Source organism: Cupressus sempervirens, chromosome 5 (assembly GCF_028749045.1).
Source record: "Cupressus sempervirens isolate cs-2001-9-10 chromosome 5, ASM2874904v1, whole genome shotgun sequence".
Taxonomy (NCBI): Eukaryota; Viridiplantae; Streptophyta; class Pinopsida; order Cupressales; family Cupressaceae; genus Cupressus; species Cupressus sempervirens.
In genome coordinates this window covers 11,682,941-11,702,843 of record NC_143122.1, presented here as the reverse complement: position 1 = coordinate 11,702,843, position 19,903 = coordinate 11,682,941, and the positions used below count along the sequence as shown (strand labels likewise).

Below are 19,903 nucleotides of genomic sequence, written 5' to 3'. Positions count from 1 at the left end.
AATAAACCTCTTATCTAATCCAATGCTTGCAAACAAAACCATGTGTGAAGTTGTCGGTCGGCCTACAAAATAAAAGCCAAGAGTTTGGCCCAATTAGACCGTATCTCGATGCGGTACTGTCCTTTCTATCCAACATTTTCTTTAATGGGGTATGTTTTTGTAACAGTCCTACTGTTAGTTTTTGTTCTGTCTGTGCCGAAAAATGAGCTAAGTTGCTCAAGGTCGTCATAATTTTGGAAATAATGTATTGTAGAATCCGTGGTGATAAGATATAATTAAATGCTAACCTAGCAAATATTAGTATTGGTATGTTCTATTTAATGCTGATTTCACAAACATTTGCATGTTCAATCATTATTGGTTGATCGGTGAAGAATAAAGCTCATAGGGAAAATTACAGCTGTTTGAATCAAGATGAATTGGCTCATTCAAAAAACACATCACTAGTGAATGCTTGTCTCCAGGTTCTTATATAATTTGAAGAGCCCGCACATGGTTTTGGCTTTCATTCTGAGTACTCAAAGGACCAATATCCCTTCTCCCTCACTACACAGTCAACTTGCAATTGCTTTCTAATCATTGCAGCTTATCAAGTTTTGAGTTACTATATATACAGAACACATCCTTTCTCTTCTCATCAAATTACATTGCATCTTTCGATCTCCCTGTGATTAAGAAGTAGATCAAAAACAACCGATTAGTTTCGAGCTCTGCAATGGCCAGAAGCAAGGGAAATCCACGAGTTCTGCTCATTAAGCAGATTGTTAGGGCCTTTTGTAGATTTTCCAAAGCCCATAAAGCTATTGGGTATGAGATGATGGGAAATGTTCTTCCACTGGATGTCCCAAAAGGGCATTGTGCAGTTTATGTTGGCCATGAAAGAAGTTGATTTATCATCCCCACTGATTACTTGAATCATTCGCTATTCAGAACATTGCTGGAGAAAGCAGAGGAAGAGTATGGCTTTCAGAGGAAGAGGAAGGGAAGTTTGCAGAATATTCCTTGGAGTCTGATGGACTTTTGCGTCATAGGGGACGTATGTATGTACCTTCCATTGGGGATTTGCGCGAGCTCATTGTACTTGAGGCTCACAGAGCACCTTATGCAGCGCACCCCAGTGTTAAGAAGTTACATGCAGATTTGAGACAGTTGTATCATTGGCCAAGCATGAGAGTGCAGATTGCTAGCATACTTGCGAGATGCTTCGAGTGCCAGAGGGTGAAGGCGAAGCACCATCATCCTGGCGGGCTTCTCCAACCACATGAGATTGCAATGTGGAAATGGGACACTATATCTATGAATTTTATTGTTGGTCTTCCTATGTCATCTCGTCGCCATGATGCCATTTTGGTGATAGTTGACACATTGATCAAGGTTGCCCATTTCTCACCCGTGCGTACTACATTCACAGCACGAGACATAACTCAGGTGTTCTTGCGGGACATTGTTAGACTTCATGGTGTTCCCTGTAAGATCATATCTGACAGAGACTCTTTGTTCACTTCTTCATTTTGGAGAGTTGCAGTCAGCTTTGGGCACTAGGCTCAATTTTAGTACAGCGTACCATCCTCAGACCGATGGCCAGACCGAGCGAGTGAATCAAGTTTTGGAGGACATGCTACGTATGTATGTGATGGATCATCAAGTCAGATGGGAGGAATACCTACATCTTGTCGAGTTTCCTACAACAATGGGCATCATTCTTCCATAGGTATGCCGCCCTATGAGGCTTTGTACGGGAGACCGTGCAGGACACCCTTGAGTTGGGATAGGATCGAAGATCGAGTATCTATTGGTCCCCAGTTAGTAAAGGAGATGGAGCAGCAGGTGACCCTGATTAGACAGCGCCTGAGAGAGGCACAGGATAGGCAGAAGAAGTATGCAGACGTGAAGAGGACAGATCGAGAGTATCAAGTTGTTGATAGAGTGTTCTTGAGGGTACGACCACACAAGAGTCCAATTCGATTCGGAAAGGGCTCTAAGTTGGCACCCCGATTTGTTGGGTCGTTCGAGATCCTTGAGAGGATAGGACCTGTTGCATACCATTTAGCTTTGCCACCTAGCCTGTCACACATCCACGATGTGTTTTATATTTCAGTACTTAGAGGATACATTTATGATGAATCTCATATTATAGATTGGGATGCTTTACAGGTGGAGTCAGACGGACAGCTAGCACTGGAGCCTATCTGCATTATTGCCCGATGGACCCTAGCACTTCGAGGCCGAGAGCTGGACCAGGTTAGGGTCCAATGGGATTGTTACGATGAGGTCACGGCTTCATGGGAGGATGCAGCGCAGATGCGATCTCAGTAGCCGTACCTTTTTGATGAACTCTAGAAGGAAGTTCATGCCTAGTGGGGGAGGATGTGAGGCCTCGCCCCGACCCATCGTAGCATAGTGATACATTACCCTTATTTTGTTATTCACGACTCGAGATGTCGAGACAGTATCTGATGCTTAGAACATATTTTATTAGTTCATGTTGTGTGATGTTATTTTCAGTGATTGTCATTTAATGTTTCATGTATATGTATGTTGATGAAATCAGTAAAGGTAGGATCGAGACTTTGATTTAAGATATTTTAAATGGTTAAGAATTAAGTAGGATGAAGAAGCCCTTATTGATGTATGTTTTAATTTATGAGAATTTCTGAATATGTATACATTTATGTACATGTGATTTTACTGGACTACTGATGTGTGCAATGAGTGTGCAGATATTTTAGCTGAGAAACCCTATGGAGGAACAAAACTGATCTCTATGTGCTAAATTTGAAAACCTTGTTGTTCGTAATTCACTTTTTTTTTTTGTATTGTGAGATGTATGTATGCATCTTCCTTGTTCAGTGAATGTTAATGTTCGTAATTATGTTCTTTCAGTGTCGCTTGACACTCGAAAAATGTTTATGTGCTTCGGTGTGCGTTTTAGGGTTAATTGTTTAACCTTTGGACTCAAGTTGGTTCAAGTTAGTGTCAGTTTTCTATTAGGTTCTTAATCAAGGTTAGTCATCCCTTAATCCGGATTAGTGCTTATTTGCAAGTCAAAGTAGTAAGTTGGACCTATTTTATTTCTAGATTTTATTTGACTCTAAACCTCTTTCCTAGGCTTTAAAACTTGTTATTATTCTAACCAAAAGGTATGGGTATGGGTTAGGGGTCTTTTCCAACCCCTAAGCCCTTCTTTTTTTACTTTTGAGGTCACCCAAAAAGTCCCTTTTTGCCTTTGTGCGAAAATTGACCATGGTTATCTTGAGTTACCTCACCTCATCTCCACTTAAGGTTTAACCATAGTGTAGGTTGAGTTAGGAGTTTCTAGAGTTGCTAGCGGGTGGAAATAGTTATTGCTCCTTTTGGGTGGTTGAGTTGGAGGCTTATTTAGAGGCCTTCCTTGGACTAGTTGGTTGTTACCCAATCTCTACATTTAGAGAAGTTTTCTTGAAGCTTGAAGGAAGGAAGGGAAGGGATACTCTACTCAAACTTGTTCATTGCCATTACCTCTTTGTGAAGGTAGGAAATTCTCATCTCCCTTATTCAGTTTTTATGTTTGGTTTCATGTTCGTGTTATCTTGTTGTTGTTTCACTGTTTATATGGTTGTGGGTATGTGGGAAGATTTGAAAACCATGTCATTTTTTGTTGTTTTCCTTTTTTGTTTATGTTTGCAATTTTTGAGTTTTCCTTACATGGGTGTTTTGGTATTACTCACCCTTGGAGAGGGCAGAAGTGACCAATTTTGAGAAAGGTCTGTTTAGTTGGACTCCAACCTGTGTAGAGTCTCTTCTCAGGATGAGAAGAGGGATAAAGGGTAGGGTGTTATGGGCCCCTACCCGTCAGCACAAACTTGGTATGAGTATGGCAAGTTTAAATGGAAGAACGGAAGTTCTTGGTTATTAGCCTCGATTGGGCATCTGAATGGGTGTTGTGCTTGACTTCTCCTGTTGGAAGAATCCACCTTTCCCTAGTTTTGATTCATTGTGAATCCTATTGTGTAAACCATGTATGATTATGCATGCTTGATGTTCTCTTGGTTCTGCTTGGTTGTCACCCGATCAGATATTGGTTTCCTCCATGGTTCTTGAAATGAGATTCAGAAAATATTACAAACTCCTTGATTTGATCATGAAGAAAACTTGATAAAATTGTTGAAATTTGGGATTGAGATCCTATTGTAAATTTTTATTTTAAACCTTATTGTCTATGGCAACGAAGCCGGGTTTTCTTCCTGATTCTTTCCCGGCTGAGCCTTGAATCAGGTTTGCCAATAAAATTGGTGTTTTGAGCATAATTGTTGGTCATGTGATTAAATTTTGTAACACGTTATTTTGGATGGATGCACATCAAAAATTAGGATGAAATGATGATGGTTTAGTAAGCAAAATTTTCTAGTTCCTTTTATGTTCAAAATGAAAATTATGATTGAGGAAAGAAAAAAATGGCTATGGTTGATTTATTGCAATTTAAGTTATCTAGGAGATCAAATTTACCATGCATTATTGTGACCCAAATATTAACTTCTTGTTATAAATCTGTTCTATTAATATATTCCTTGTAGAACAAAAGAAAATAAATATATCCATTACCTTGTAATCTATGCTTATAAAAAAATAAAGCTTCAAAAGAAAATTTCCAAGAGCAAAATGCTCTCTGGATTTTGCATGAGAAAAGAAATTAAATCATGGTAGAACAGAGAATATTCTCTGTAGATTTCTTATTTCAAAATTTAAATTTAAAAAAAAAATAGGAAAAGGAAATACTAATTAATAATTGTAAATATCCAAAGTCTTACCAAATAAACTTTTAGCAATTATCCCTCCTTTGTATCCTGAGTCTTAACTACCCCTCACATTTCTAGGCGTCAGCTTTTGAACAAGGAGTAGATTTGACTTATAACCAAAGTTTGTGAAATAAATGCTGACATAACCCATGCTTTCACTTAAATTTATGCAGCCCCATTAACCACACGACATGACAAGGAGGATGGGAAGTTTGAAGTTAGTTCTTAAATTAAGGGAAACTGCTTGTTAAAGGGTTGAAATATCCCATGTTCCCCATCCCATGCGACTTTTCTGCCTGCCTTGGGATCATGTACCCTCTGTCATACCTGACATAACCATCATTTAGCAAATGGAATAAAGCGTGGGGCAGCTTCAAATGTGTACTGGCTGTTTAAAAGTTTCAACCACCTCATGCTATGCTTTTTCCTAAGCCATTCGACTTTTTCCATGCATAAAGCTTGGTCAGCATATGTAAAACCTTGGGCTGCATTTTTCTTAAGTCCTTGCCCACGTGGGAGGCAGAATTTAAGGCGTAGGAGTGTAGTTAAAAGAGTTTAGTGGTGTAGTTAATAAGTTTGGGCTTGTTTTAATTTAGTTAGTAGAGGGGTAAGTTAGTTGTTAGGATAGTTTTTAAAAGTTTTTAAGTTTAGTTAGTTTTTACTTTTTTATTAGTAATTTAATTAATTCTTTTTAGTAATTTATTTTATTGTATATTAATTAATTAGTATTTATTTATTTTTATTTTTATTTTTTTCTTCTTTTCATTAGCTATTAAGTCTTCGGAGATAGTTAATTCGAGTTTATTAAGATGTTTGTTAGGATATGTTGTTAATCATATTAATTTTTTTAGTGTTAGTTAAAGGGTATTTAGTATATGCTACTTGGATAATTAATGTTAGATTGATAATAGTGTTAGATTTCAGTTGAAAATTAATTAGCTTTGTTATTGGTTGTATTATTTGGTTTAACGTAAGATTTATATGATTATTGTTTGGTATTATGTTAACTATGGGATAAGTACAAAGAGGATGAATTGATTTAAACTAATGTAGAATTATTGTTTATGATTTAATTAATTATATTGATTATATAATATTAGCCTGGATTTAATATATGTTGTTATATTAGATTTAATAAATATGGTAGTATTTACTTTTAGAGAAATAATTAGTTTTAATTTAAAAGTTTAGTATAGACTTTAGATGTTAAGCAAATAATTGGATTAACCTAGAATGAATTTTTTTTAGTTGAATTTTGCAAGGGTTATTACAAGGTAAATGGCAAATTGTATAACTGTTTTAAAGAAAAGTAATAACGAAACAAAGATCGAAATCAAGTTAAAAATGAATACTTAGTTTAAACGATCTATTCATACCCATTGGTTATAAACTTTTATGAAATTATCAGAACACTGTTAAGAGAAATGTATTGATTGTCCTGCAATGTACATGCATTTTTAACTAATTTAAATTTATCAACTTAGTGGGTTTAATTAATATTAACTTTATATATATAAAAAAAAAAAAAATTGTTGGTGTGTTTTTGCCCTAAGTTTGGGCACCCTTCTCCCTCACTACACAGTCAACTTGCAATTGCTTTCTAATCATTGCAGCTTATCGAGTTTTCAGTTACTATATATACAGAACACATCCTTTCTCTTCTCATCAAATTACATTGCATCTTTCGATCTCCCTGTGATTAAGAAGTAGATCAAAAACAACCGATTAGTTTCGAGCTCTGCAATGGCCAGAAGCAAGGGAAATCCACGAGTTCTGCTCATTAAGCAGATTGTTAGGGCCTTTTGTAGATTTGCCAAAGCCCATAAAGCAATTGGGTATGAGATGATGGGAAGTGTTCTTCCACTGGATGTCCCAAAAGGGCATTGTGCAGTTTATGTTGGCCATGAAAGAAGTCGATTTATCATCCCCACTGATTATTTGAATCATTCGCTATTCAGAACATTGCTGGAGAAAGCAGAGGAAGAGTATGGCTTTCATTGCCAGATGGCATTAACCATCCCCTGCGATGAAGTTTCCTTCCAACATTTGACATCGTTGATAAGTAAGAGATGATGATTAAGATCAATCTGAAATTTTTGTGAAGGGTCAGCTTTGTGAGTTTCATTCCTTGAAATAGAGCGTGTTTCAGAAGGAAGATCTTGCTGAGAAGACGAGTTGTGAAGTTTTAACTCATTGCGAAAGAGAAAAGTTGTCCAATTCTATATTTGGGGTTCGATGATGCTTTTTGATATAAGGGATAGTCATCGAATCAGATTCAAATTATGGTAATTCCTTCCAGCAGAGGATCCAGTGCCAGCTTCTTGAAATTGAAATGTTTCACAGAACACACGCCCTGATGCTGATCTGTTGGCCATCTTTCTAATCGACACTCTCTGATTGAAATTAGTTCGTCTTGATCATTAGGTACAATACTGTAAATATTTGTAAAGACAATTATGAATCAATGGAATATACAATTGACTACTATTCTATTTTGTATAGTCTTTTAGGCTTTTTTGGTTCATTGTGCAATTGCATCAGGGTGCAATCAGTACTTGTTAAAAGAAACTTTATAATCATATAGACCTTCCATCCTATAACTCTGATACTTTTACACGGTAGTCTGTTCACTGCTATGGTCGTTTATCTTATTTTCTATAATGGTCTCCTTACATGGAAGCCTTTGTCCACGTAGAGACTAAAAGATTCCAAAAGTGAATAGAAAATTGTTCAATTTGGAATTAAACAAAACAAAATAATGAAGTATGGGACCAGCATAGCTTTCAATCATCGAAAGGTTGAGGGGCTTAGTGCAGACTAACCTACGCTGGCTTTCTAGACGATCACAATTGTAAAGTCTTTTGTATCTTCCCATTCTTTCTAGTTGTAATGTTGTCTATAGATAATATCATGGTTATAGGTGTGGGGAATAGAACTAATTTTGTTTTTAATTCATTTTGAAAAAATAGGGGTAAAATTTTATTAAAACAAAAAGGATTACAACAAGGAGAGCTCAACAAGGAGCTCTATCCTGATCAACAAGATCGTCAAATTCTTGTAACAGGTCAAGCGGAAGCAACCTCCTATCCATAATATTCTAGCTTGAAGCATGACTAGAAGCCCATTTGGCCAAACAATCAGCAGCTCTGTTCCATTCATGAGGAATGTAAGTCAACCTAATGAACTCAAGAGAGGTATAAAAGAGAAGATTCTGATTAACAACAATGGTTAGCTGCCAACTAACATCCTCAAGCGCTTGTGAGGAAAGCAAGTTTGCCACCATTAGGGAGTCAGACTTACAGATAATCTTGTGCCATCCCCGCAAACAACACTGTTCCACAGCATATAAAATGGCCCGAGCCTCCATGAGATTATTAGTATGGTCACCCTTATGCACTAAGAAAAAGAGTTTAACTTCACCAGAATTGCAATGAGCCACTGCCCCATTACCAATAGGGCCTAGATTCCCTCAGGAAGAACCATCTGTGTTAATTTTTAGAACTCCATGAGGAGGAGTCCAATGCCCCTCGTGATTCACATGTTTTGTCCCTTGTTGCCAGGGATGTTTGGGCACTCTTTGATACCATTGAGCTGCAACCCCAACTTGAAGATGAAAATTGAGACAATTGCATATAGAAAGATCAACCGGATCCATACCCCCCATCTAACACACACTTGACTTGAATAGTTTCTTGAAGAGAATGTGAGATCTTCCACCAAAGATGCATAACATCAGTCCAAACATCTTAGAAGATTCGATGATTCCTCTCTGACCAAATATGCCAAAGAATGAATGATGGGCTAGCAATCCAAGCAACATGTAGAGGAGAAGACTTGGAAGGAGCATTGTCCAAGCAGGCCTAGATTTCGAGCAAAGAGGAAGCATGCCTACAAGAGCAACTCCAAGCACTCCACCAAAGGTGTCATAACTGAGTAGAAAAGGAGCAATGGAAGAATAGATGGGAGACAAACTCCTCCCCATTACAACACAAAACACAATAAGAGGGGTCCTGAAATCCACGTTTACAAAGATTATCCCATGTAAGATAGCAATTGTGAGCCACTAGCCACATGAAAAAATTGCACTTTGACCAAGAAAATTTACTCCAAACTTGCTTCCACCAAGGGACCTCAGCATCCTTGAATAATTGTCTAGTTATCTCTTGATACCTAGCAGAGACATGATATTTACTAGACAAGGACCTCCCCAAGCCAAAACATCTGGTCCTAGCAAAGAGCAACACTCCCTAGAGGCCAAAATCTAAGAAAGCTTTTGACGATCCACCTTTGTTCCTCCAAGAGGCCAATTAGAAGAGTGTTTCCATCTATAACTAAAAACAGGTCACAAATGATAAGGATTCTCGCAATGAGCCACTTTATCCCATTCATCAGCATGAAAAGAATTATAGAGAGTCTGAAGATGAGAGTACATGGATAATATGGATGGAAATCTGTCTCAAGCATCAAACCAAACCAAAACCTCAAATCCTCCCTTACATATCCAAAAAAGACCCCACTTGACTAATAGAGCACCAATCTTCAGAGTATGCCTGACCATAGAGCGACAACCTTTAAGAGGAAGTGCATAAATAGAGCAAGGATCAACACCTCTAAAATATTTATGGGTTATAATATGAGCCCAAAGTTGATGTTGTCTAGAGCACCATCCCTAATAAAGCTTAACAGCTAATGCTTGACCACTCAAGAGAGCCAAGCGAAGACCAAGAGAACCCTTCTTTTTAGGCTTGTAAACAATCTCCTAGCTAATTAAACTCCATTTAGTGCTACACAAATTACCACTCCAAAGGAATTGCCGAGAAAGAGCATCAAACTCCTTGAGAAAGTAAATAGTAGCAGCTTGAACTATGCTTCTATAAGTAGAAAGAACTTGAATAATAGATTGAAGAAGAGTAACCTGAGCAGTAGTAAAAAGTCATCTATCAGTCCAATGATTTACCTTTTCCTAAAGCTTGATAATCAAATTTTTCTAGAAGATTTGTAGCTGTCTAGAAACAACAATAGGGATGCCAAGACAAGTCAAAGGAAGTGACCCAATTTGAAACCGCAAGATATCAACAATCCTTTGCTAAATAGAATTAGGAGTGTTAAAAAAGTAAATGAAATATTTGTGCTCATTAACTTTTTGGCCTAAAGCTGCCAAATAAATATCTAGAGTATGTCAAAAGGATTCAACTTCCTTGATCCTAGCAAGACCCACAAGAGCAGAATCACCAACAAATTGAAGTTGAGAAAGAGTAGGTAAACCATTACCCCACCACCACCCCTGCATAGAATTCTAGGACACGTGAAACTTAATGAATCTACCCAAGCCCTTAGCCATAATGATGAAAAGATAGGGGCAGAGAGGATCACCTTGGTGGGGACTTCTAAAGGCATGAAATAGCTAGAAAGGTTGACCATTAAGAAGAACTAAAAGAGAGGCAAAAACTAAAAGAGAGGCAGAAGTAACACAAGTCATAGTCCAACTCACCCAATTAGAGCTAAAGCCAAAGGTAAGAAGAATATTCAGGTCAAGAAACTCCATTTAACTATATTATAGGCCTTAGCCATATCCAACTTAACAAATATAGACCACTCCCTTGAACTAGCCATAGAGTGAATAGCCTTAGTAGCAATAACCACCCCATCCAAAATTTTCCTTCCAACAACAAAACCACCTTGTTCCTCTGAGATAATAATGGGGAGCCACTTTTGAAGTTTCTCATCAATCAACTTGGTAATGACTCTATAAACCACATTACATAAAGCAATTGATCTAAAAAAATTCAGTTGATTAGCCCCCTCTCCTTTTGGAATAAGAGTCAAGAAAGTAGAATTCAATGTTCAAAGCATCTACTTGCTATAATAGGATTCCTTAACCACCTCCAACAAATCATGATTAATGATGTCCCAAAATTCTTGAAAAAATTCAACTGGATAGCCATTAGGACTAGGAGCCTTTCCCTTGGGCATGCCAAAGACCACCTCCTCCAACTCTTCCAAAGAGATTGGTTGCATGAGACAATCATTCATTTATTGGGTAATAAGGGAAGGAATACAAGACAAAATAATATTTTCTTCATTATCAGTGGGAGGAGAGTTCTCAGAAAAGAGGGTAGAAAAGTACCAAGTAGCCTTTTGGAATAATGTTGGCAAGGAAGTCAGTTAGATACCTTGAGAATTGACCACTAATGAGATATTACTTTGATTTCAGTGAGATTGCATAGTTTCATGGAAAAAAGTAGTGTTCCTATCACTTTCCTAGAGCCAATCAACTCTAGCCTTTTGCTTCCAAAAAACTTCCTCTCGAAGTTCCCATTATTCTAGAACTCTAGAAGCTAGGGATTCAGACCTTCCAAGATCCTTTGAGAAACCTTGATCTCTAATCTACTTGATTATGACATCAAGATCTTCCTAAGCAAGCCTCTTCATAGAGTGAAGGTTCCCAAAACATTGTCTATTCCATAACAGTTGAATGTAAGAATAACAATTGAATTAGATAACACAGCTCGTTAGATGTATTAGATTGCATATGAATTAGATTAATGAGATTGACTAATTTGACTACAACTACACGTATATATTGTTGCCTATATTATATTTAATTAATAGTTATGATAAATGAACCCTCCACACAATAGATATCCTCTTCCTTCAATCCTAAATTAACTTTACATACATTAATTAAAATGTTTATAGTTAATACTAAGTTAAAATAAAAATTGTGACAACACCAGTTCCAACTATTCAATTTATTTATATATATTTTTAAATTAAAACACCAATTACAATAATGGAATATTTAATTTTAATAAATTATTCCAAATTCTTAATATATTATTAGTTATATTTTACAAATTTAGATTGAGATTCAAAATAAAATTTTAGTGAAGATTCTGATGTAACTGAAATGCATACGATATATGAATCTGTGCCATGTATTCAGCCATTTTGCTGAATAGCCACAATAATGCCTGAACCATTAGGCAATTTTAGTAAAACCTTGACGCACTAGCAGTCCATACACAACAAACACATGCGTCATACTTTTCTGATATTCAGAGTTATCTGGTGGAGAAGAATACTTTAACTTTTATGTTAATTTAATTTTTATTTCAGACAGTACTTCTTCTTCTCTTATACAGGATTATTATTGGACTGCCATGTCTCTTAATGGATATAAGCTTCCATGGAAGGAGACCGATGAAAAGTAACAGAAAACAATCAGACATGGTAGATAGATAGAGAGGAACATCGGAGATCGATAAGATTTGACAAACATTAATAGATCACAATGCAGAATGAACAAGAAAAGGAGCAAAGCATACAAATTTCATTCATTCGCATTTGTGTTTACAAAAATCTACAGTATAGTGACTCGCGATTAAGAAATACTGATTTTGATCAAACAGCCTGCACCAGAAACATAAATTGCATGCATCTTAGTAAAGCCTATGCTTTTGCCTCAAACAAGTGCTGATATCACTCTTCCCTCCGACTTTGAGGTTTTTCAATTTAGATGAACCCAAACAGAATTGATGAAGATCCCACTGTGTCAAGCCAAGACTAATAATTAAGAGCAGAGTTTTTCAAGAACTACTATCTGAGGTCGCACTATTTCTCTCAGTGAAACCCAATTAGCTGCTCAGCCTCACCCAGATTTCAGAGGATTGGAGACTTTTACCTTAGACAAGATATCAAGTTTTGGAAGGCAACTTCATCGCAAGGGATGGTTAATCCCATCTGGTGATGAAATCCATACTCTTCCTCTGCTTTCTCCAGCAATGCTCTGAATAGAGAATGATTCAAGTAATTTGTGGGGATGATAAATCGACTTCTTTTATTACCCACGTACACTGCACAATGCCCTTTTGGGACATCCAGTGGAAGAGCACTGCATGATCTCCCCATCATCTCATCCTCAAATACAAAATATCTTCTTCTCTTTTGGCAAAGATCATACCCAACTGTTTTATGGGCTTTGACAAACTTACAAAGTGCCCTGATAATGTGCTTAAGAAGCAGAACTTGGTGATTTCCCTTGCTTCTTGCCATTGCAGACTTCAAAACCAATTGATACTATTGGTATAGGACCAATATACTAGGAAAGAAAACAGATGAAGATAGGAAAGTAGAATACTTTGGCGGGGAAAGGAAGGATATGTTATCTCTATATATATAATAATTCCTAATCAGTATTGCAATTCACAGCAAGCTGACAAAGTGGTCCCCGATTAGTGAGTGAGAAAGTATGAATGCCTGAAAGATGTGATTTTAGTCTTCTCGGCACTCAGTATGCGAGCCAAAACCATGTGTGGCCTCTCTAAATGTATCAAAACTTGGAGACAAGTTATAAATTTTGTCTAACAAATTAAACCTGGTTATTTATATTTTGTCTTCATTTTATTCTTGTTGTTTAAAGTTTAACATATGTGAGCCCTAGAAAGGTCCAAATAGCCTATATCCAATATTTACAGAAGAGTTCTTGAATCGATCAACAACTAGTTGGACCAGTATTTTGGGTAAGATTTTGTCAATTATCGAAGGCAGGGGCCCAACTAACTGATCCATATCCATTCTGTCAAAGGGAAATATAATATAATGCTGGCTACGATTGGGAATTATACATTAAGATAGGCTAAATAGCAAATATCAACGAATCCAATGAACTTATAATGAGTCTGATCAAAATGCAATCAAGTTTCTTATCTAGTGTCCATCTCTAATCCAATACATGCAGACAACAGAATTAAGTGCATAAGTGAATATGTCGGTGGGCCTGCAAAATGAAGCCAACAGTTTGGCCCAAGCATACGGTATCTTCATGTGCTACTGTCCTTTCTATCCAAGACTTGCATTAACTGGATACATCAATTTTATGACAGACTTACCGACAGATTTTATTGCAAGACATAGGTACCTAACTTATTTCACTTTTAACAAAACTCGAAGTGTTGTTACTCCTATATTACAAGGCGAATAGGAACAACATTAACAGTAAACACAAGATTTCATCCTATGTCTATGCTAAGAATGAGGTATGTTACTCAAGGTCCCCATGACTTGGGAAACAATGGACTACAGATTTTACCTGACGGTGATAAGCTCTAACTAATTGCAGATCTCACAGATAGTGTAATCAAGCTAACTTGATAAGTAAATAATTAACATAATAGGTAAACTGGGTCGTTCAAAAACACAACATTTATTGCTCGTCTTTAACTTCCGATAGAATTTGAAGAGGCGGCACATGGTTTTGGCTTGCATTATGAGTGCTCAAAGGACCAAAATCCCATCTTTGAAGCATTTGTATCTGCTCCTTGCGTACATTGTGGACCACTATGTCAAATTGCCATTGCTTTCTAATCGTAGCAGCTTCTCTTTTTGAATTATTATATATACACAGCACATTCTTTCCCTTCTGACCATAGCATTTTGCATCTTTCGATCTCTGTGTGATTGAGAAGTGATTTAAAACTACTGATCAGTTCATAGCTCTGCAATGGCAAGAAGCGAGGGAAATCCTCAAGTTCTGCTTCTTAAACATATCATCAAAGCATTTTGTAGGTTTTTCAAAGCCCATAAAGAACTTGGGTACTATCTTTTCCAAAAGAGGAGAAGATATTTTTCATTTGATGATAAGATGATGGGGAGGTCATGCAGTGCTCTTCCACTCGATGTTCCAAAGGGGCATTGTGCAGTTTATGTTGGTCATGAAAGAAGTCGATTTATCATACCCACGGATTACCTGAATCATTCTCTATTCAGGGCATTGTTGGAGAAAGCAGAGGACGAATATGGATTTGATCACCAAATGGGATTAACCATCCCTTGTGATGAAGTTGCCTTCCAACATTTGACGTCGTGTTTAAGGTCACTCTGAAATTTAGGCGAAGGGAAAGCTGTGTGGGCTTCAATTGGAGAAATTGAACAACTTTCAGAAAGCAGAGCAGGGTTTTGAATTTTAGTCATCAGAAAGGAAAAAGTTCTTCACTTTTATATTTCGGGCTCACTGATGTTTTCTGAAACTGCTGAAGGTTGAATCTAATTGAAAAGTCTGCCTGAAGCAGCCTTTTGCTTGACGGAATGGAATCCTCATCAAATCAGTTTTTAAACCGTTAAAGCTATGTGAATTTATAGCCTTGTGAAACCGAAAGCCTCCTGAAATTGAGAGGCTTTAAACAGAGGCCGTGCATGTTGGGCATGTTGGGCTTGAAATTAAATTTTGGGCATTTTCTAATTCTGGTTATTCAGCAGATCATTCAGTTATGCAATTCTCTGGATTCTATATCTTTTATGCATATCCCTCGTGAGTAGAACGGTGTGGCTGATTGTTTAGCTAAATGGGCCTCTGAGCAGGGGCAAGCTTGGAATATTCTTGATGATAGGATGCTTCCCCTTGATTTATCTCAGATGCTGGTTGAACTTGTGACCCAAGATAAAGCTATGTAGTTCTCTTTGTTTCTTGTGTTGTTCAGCTCTCTCTGATATTCAATAAAATTTTTACCCCTCTTTTAGTGATGAAAAAAGTTTAATTTAATTATTAGTCACTATACTGTACACTATTTTTTGGAGACAGTTATAAATCAATGCAATATCCAAGGGACTGCTATGCTATATACATATTTTTCCCTTGCTCCTTTTCTTGCTCGTTGGACATCGGGATGTTATCAGACTTCTTAAAGGAACTTTATAATCATAACGTCTCCGTCCCTCATATGGATCTTCCATGCTATCTCTCTGTTCGGTATCTATTGTCCTCTGTTCACTCATGCTTTGGTTGGTTTGATATTTTTATAGATTAAAAATTTCCAATAATAAATGAAATGTTGGTTAGTTTGTAATTGTATTAAAACAATTTGGAATTGTCATGAAGGCTCAGAACAAACCATACCTTAATACAATCAAGCACCAAGTGCGTATAAACATATATTTACTGTCTCAAGAGTCATAATGAAGTGTCCAGTCCACTGATGCATTTCTCTTCCTTCTGCACCTCCACATGGTTCTTTATCTGATGACGGTGCATGCAAAGGCCTCTCTCTCCTTATCTGGCAGGCCCAATATTTATACAATACCGAATACAACCTGGTGGTTTGAAATCCAAGTGGAGTAACACGGGTATTCAATTCACGACCTAGATCCAAGCGATTTTCCAGGAATGCCCCTACCCCTACTATTATAAGGGTAAGGGATAAGGGCTAAGGGTTATCTATCCATGCTCGCTTTACTAACGAATTAATTAATAGGGCGGAGGCAAATAAATCAAGAGTTTCTGGCCCCTTCCACTCCTACGAATGAGTCCCTGAAGCCTAAAATTCTGTGGGTGCCCGACCGGCAGCTCAAAAACTATTCTCTTTAGGCCCACCCTTAGGGGCCGGTTGTTCCTGCCCCTACTATTCTTTCTAAGGGTCCGTTTGGTTGCTGGAATACAATCGGAATAGGAATAGGAAATTAGAATATGATTTGTATTCTTTGTTTGGTGCGTGGAATAGGAATAGGGAATAGGAATACGTATTCTCATTTTAGCCCCAAAATGAGCTTTTGTCCATTCCAAAAAATACTTGTAATTGGAATTGCTATTCTTGCATTCATTTTAACTTTTTCAAATTTGATTAAATTTTCAAATCCGCTTTGACCTAGGGTGAGCGTTGGAACTTTGTTTTCAATATTTTCAAATATTTCAACGATTTTCCAATGGCGCCGATTGCATCTTCAGAAATATTTTCAAATGGCGCCGATTGCAAGTTAACCCTATTCCAATTTAAGCTTGCATAACCAAACAGGGGATAAACAAGATTGGATTGCATTTTTCCATTCCTATTCTTCATTTTCCATTCTCATTCAAAATTTCTATTCTAATTCTCAATTCCTACGCTTGCAACCAAACGGGCCCCAAGGGAACAACCCAATATTGAACAATCACCAATGAATCCCCTACCTCCGGATCGACGTGCCAACAAGAACTACTATTATGAACTTGGGTAAATGTACAACTTTACCTATAAACATAGCCTGGATTACATAGCCAAGGTATGTCCATATTCAAGATGTATTAGATTGCACGAGGATTATGTTACTGATCAAAATCAAATAGATTGATCATTTTGACTAGGATTACATGAACATCAATGTTGGGACAAGTAATAAGCATAGGAATGGTCAGAAGCCATACATTGGTAGTTCCAATGCTACTTATATAGGGCAAACTATGCATAAATAAAGTGCAATTCATGACTATATAGATGAAGTGTGACATTGTAGATAGAAGTATGTTTTGATGTCATATATTTGCACCTTTGTGTAACTTATCATTATGTGATGCCAGTATTCCATACGATCCTTTTCTTTTCCTTGTCATCATCTTCTTTGATTCTTGCTCTAACAACTCGGTCAGCCCAAGATGCATGCATCGTATAGAAAAATATGTGTGGTATTCAGTCATCATGTGATTCTAAAAACATGTAATAAATGATTCAAGAAAATTGCATTCTGGATTTTCAAAAATGAGAAAATTGAAAGTGCTAAAACATAAAATGACTGATTTTATTGATTTAGATTTTCATTAGATACATTAGGATAGCAATTGAATAATCCCACTGATATTTGAATAGCTTTATATAACTTTATTTTCCTTACAAAAATTACTTACGAAAATAACTTCATAGCAACTAGATCTAACTTATTTATTTATTTAATCTAAACACAGAAACTAACCTAATTAATATAATAAGTCTAACAAAAAAAATCCCATCCTGGATTCTCCAGGAATCCCATCCTGAATATGCCACAAGCTATTATTATGGAACCCCTAATTAAAAATGTCTTGTGGAACGTTGACAACGAAACAAAAAACAAAAAACATGGTGCTCGAGATGTTCTGCAATCATTTCATGCATATCGTATGACAGAGATAGACAGAGAATGAGTCGGACATGGAGCCCTTTACTGTCAGATCACTGTGAAATATAATAAAGTGCTCGGTGGTAGGAATAAACATTAAGATAAGCATCCATATGATGATTCCGATTAGCTTAATAAGAAATATCAATCAATTCTTTGGACTTATGTCTGAATCTGATCTAAATAAGCCTCTTATCTAATCCAATACTTGCAAGCAACACGATGTCTGAATTTGTCGGTGGGCCTAGAAAAGAAAGCCAACAGTTTAGCCCAAGTAGACGGTATCTCCATGTGGTACTGTCCTTTCTATCCAACATTTGATTTAATGGGGTGTGATTTTTGTAACAGGCCTGCTGTCGGTTTTTATCACAAGCCATAAGTAGATTTTTCACTCTAACAAGTTTGATGAGTTATTGCCCTCATTCCACACTAATAAAACACAGAATATTTTATTCTGACTGTGCTCAAAATGCGCTAAGTTGATAAAGGTCCTCATAATTTTGGAATAATTGATTGTAAAATGCCATCTAATTGTGATAAGATATAAATTTTAGAAATATTTGTATGTTCATCAGTGAGTAATAAAGCTAATAGGCAAAATTACAGCTGTTAGAATCAAGATGAATTGGCTAGTTCAAAAAACACACCACTTAAATGCTTGTCTCCAAGTTCCCATATAATTTGAAGATGCGGCACATGGTTTTGGCTTGCATTCTGAGTGCTAAAAACGAGCAAAATCCCATCCTTCAAGAATTTGTACCTTCTCCCTCACTACACAGTGGGCCACTTTGTCAACTTGTAAATGCTTTCTAATCATAGCAGCTTATCTTTTTGAATTAGTATATATACAAAACACATCCCTACTCTTTTCACCAAAGCATCTTGCATCTTTCGATATCTCTGTAATTGAAACTACTGATTAGTTTCAAGCTCTGCAATGGCAAGAAGCAGGGGAAATCCTCAAGTTGTTATTCTTAAGCAGATTATGAGGGCCTTTTGTAGGTTTGTCAAAGCCCATAAAGCAACTGGGTATGATCTTTGCCAAAAGAGGAGAAGGTATTTTGCATTTGAGGATGAGATGATGGGCAGATCGTGCTCTGCTCTTCCACTGGATGTCCCAAAAGGGCACTGTGCAGTGTATGTTGGTAGTGAAAGAAGTCGATTTATCATCCCCACTGAGTACTTGAATCATTCTCTCTTCCGGGCATTGCTGAAGCAAGCTGAGGAAGAATATGGGTTCGATCATCAAATGGGATTAGCCATCCCCTGTGATGAAGCTACCTTCCAACATTTGACATCGTGTTTAAGGTCAAGCTGAAATATGCGTGAAGGATCATCTTTGTCAGTTTCATTCCCGGAGATGAAGAAAATTCGAGGAAGAAGATCTTGCTGACAAGAAGAGTTGTGAAGTTTTAACTCATCAGGAAGGTGAAAAGTTGTCCACTTCTATCTTTCTGGCTCGCTGATGTTCTTCGAAGCTGCTGAAGGCTGATTCTAATTGAAATTTTAGCCTTGGTTTGATGGAAAGAGATACTCATCGAATCAGTTTGGATCCATCTATTTTGAAACCATAAAAAGTATTGGAATATATTCCAGCTGTGGAGCCAGTGTCAGCCTCCTCATGAAATGGAAGTCTTCACTGAGCATAAGCCGTGATACAGATATGTTGGGCATATTTCTAATCGACGCTCTGTGATTGGAATTAGTTTAACTTAATCAATAGTCACAATACTGTAAATATTTGTAAACACAGTTATGAATTATAGGAATATACAATTGACTACTTTTCTATTTTGTATACTCTTTTAGGTTTTTTTCGGTTCATAGTGCATTTGCATCAGGGTGTAATCAGAATTGATAAAAGACACTTGAAAATCATTTAAATTTTTTGTCCATCATATAGATCTTCCATGTTATATCTCTGATACTTATATTTGGTTCTCTGCTCACTGCTATGGTCGTTTCTCTTATTTTCTTTAACGGTCTCCTTACATGGACGCCTTTGTCCACGTAGACAGTAAAAGATTCCAATAATGAATAGAAAATTGGTCCTTTTGAAATTAAACAAAAATAGTTCTAGGAGGGATTTAAAAATGATCGGAAAAGCATAACTGATCGGTAAAGCATAACTTCAAATCATCGAAACGATGAGGCACCTTACGTGTCTGGTCAGTTATAATTGTACAGTCTTTTGTGTCTTCCCATTGTTTCCGGTTGTTAAAAAA

The 19,903-nt window shown here is 36.9% G+C and overlaps 2 protein-coding genes and 1 pseudogene across 2 annotated transcripts; all 3 read left to right on the top strand.

Moving 5' to 3' along the window:
* Nucleotides 1–6,342: 6,342 nt before the first annotated feature.
* LOC149554353 (protein SMALL AUXIN UP-REGULATED RNA 12 pseudogene) lies at nucleotides 6,343–7,262 on the top strand (annotated as a pseudogene).
* A 6,734-nt stretch (nucleotides 7,263–13,996) lies between these two features.
* LOC149554352 (auxin-induced protein 15A-like) lies at nucleotides 13,997–14,832 on the top strand. Its single transcript, XM_089828451.1, has one exon. The coding sequence runs from the start codon at nucleotides 14,278–14,280 to the stop codon at nucleotides 14,656–14,658; it is 381 nt and encodes a 126-aa protein (XP_089684577.1). The 5' UTR covers nucleotides 13,997–14,277; the 3' UTR covers nucleotides 14,659–14,832.
* A 3,532-nt stretch (nucleotides 14,833–18,364) lies between these two features.
* LOC149554351 (auxin-induced protein 15A-like) lies at nucleotides 18,365–19,476 on the top strand. The gene has a single exon (XM_089828450.1). The coding sequence runs from the start codon at nucleotides 18,616–18,618 to the stop codon at nucleotides 18,994–18,996; it is 381 nt and encodes a 126-aa protein (XP_089684576.1). The 5' UTR covers nucleotides 18,365–18,615; the 3' UTR covers nucleotides 18,997–19,476.
* The last annotated feature ends 427 nt before the right edge of the window (nucleotides 19,477–19,903 follow it).

Excerpts from the sequence above, each read along its gene's own strand:
- LOC149554352 (XM_089828451.1), top strand. The coding sequence starts at position 14,278 with ATGGCAAGAAGCGAGGGAAATCCTCAAGTTCTGCTTCTTAAACATATC.
- LOC149554351 (XM_089828450.1), top strand. The coding sequence starts at position 18,616 with ATGGCAAGAAGCAGGGGAAATCCTCAAGTTGTTATTCTTAAGCAGATT.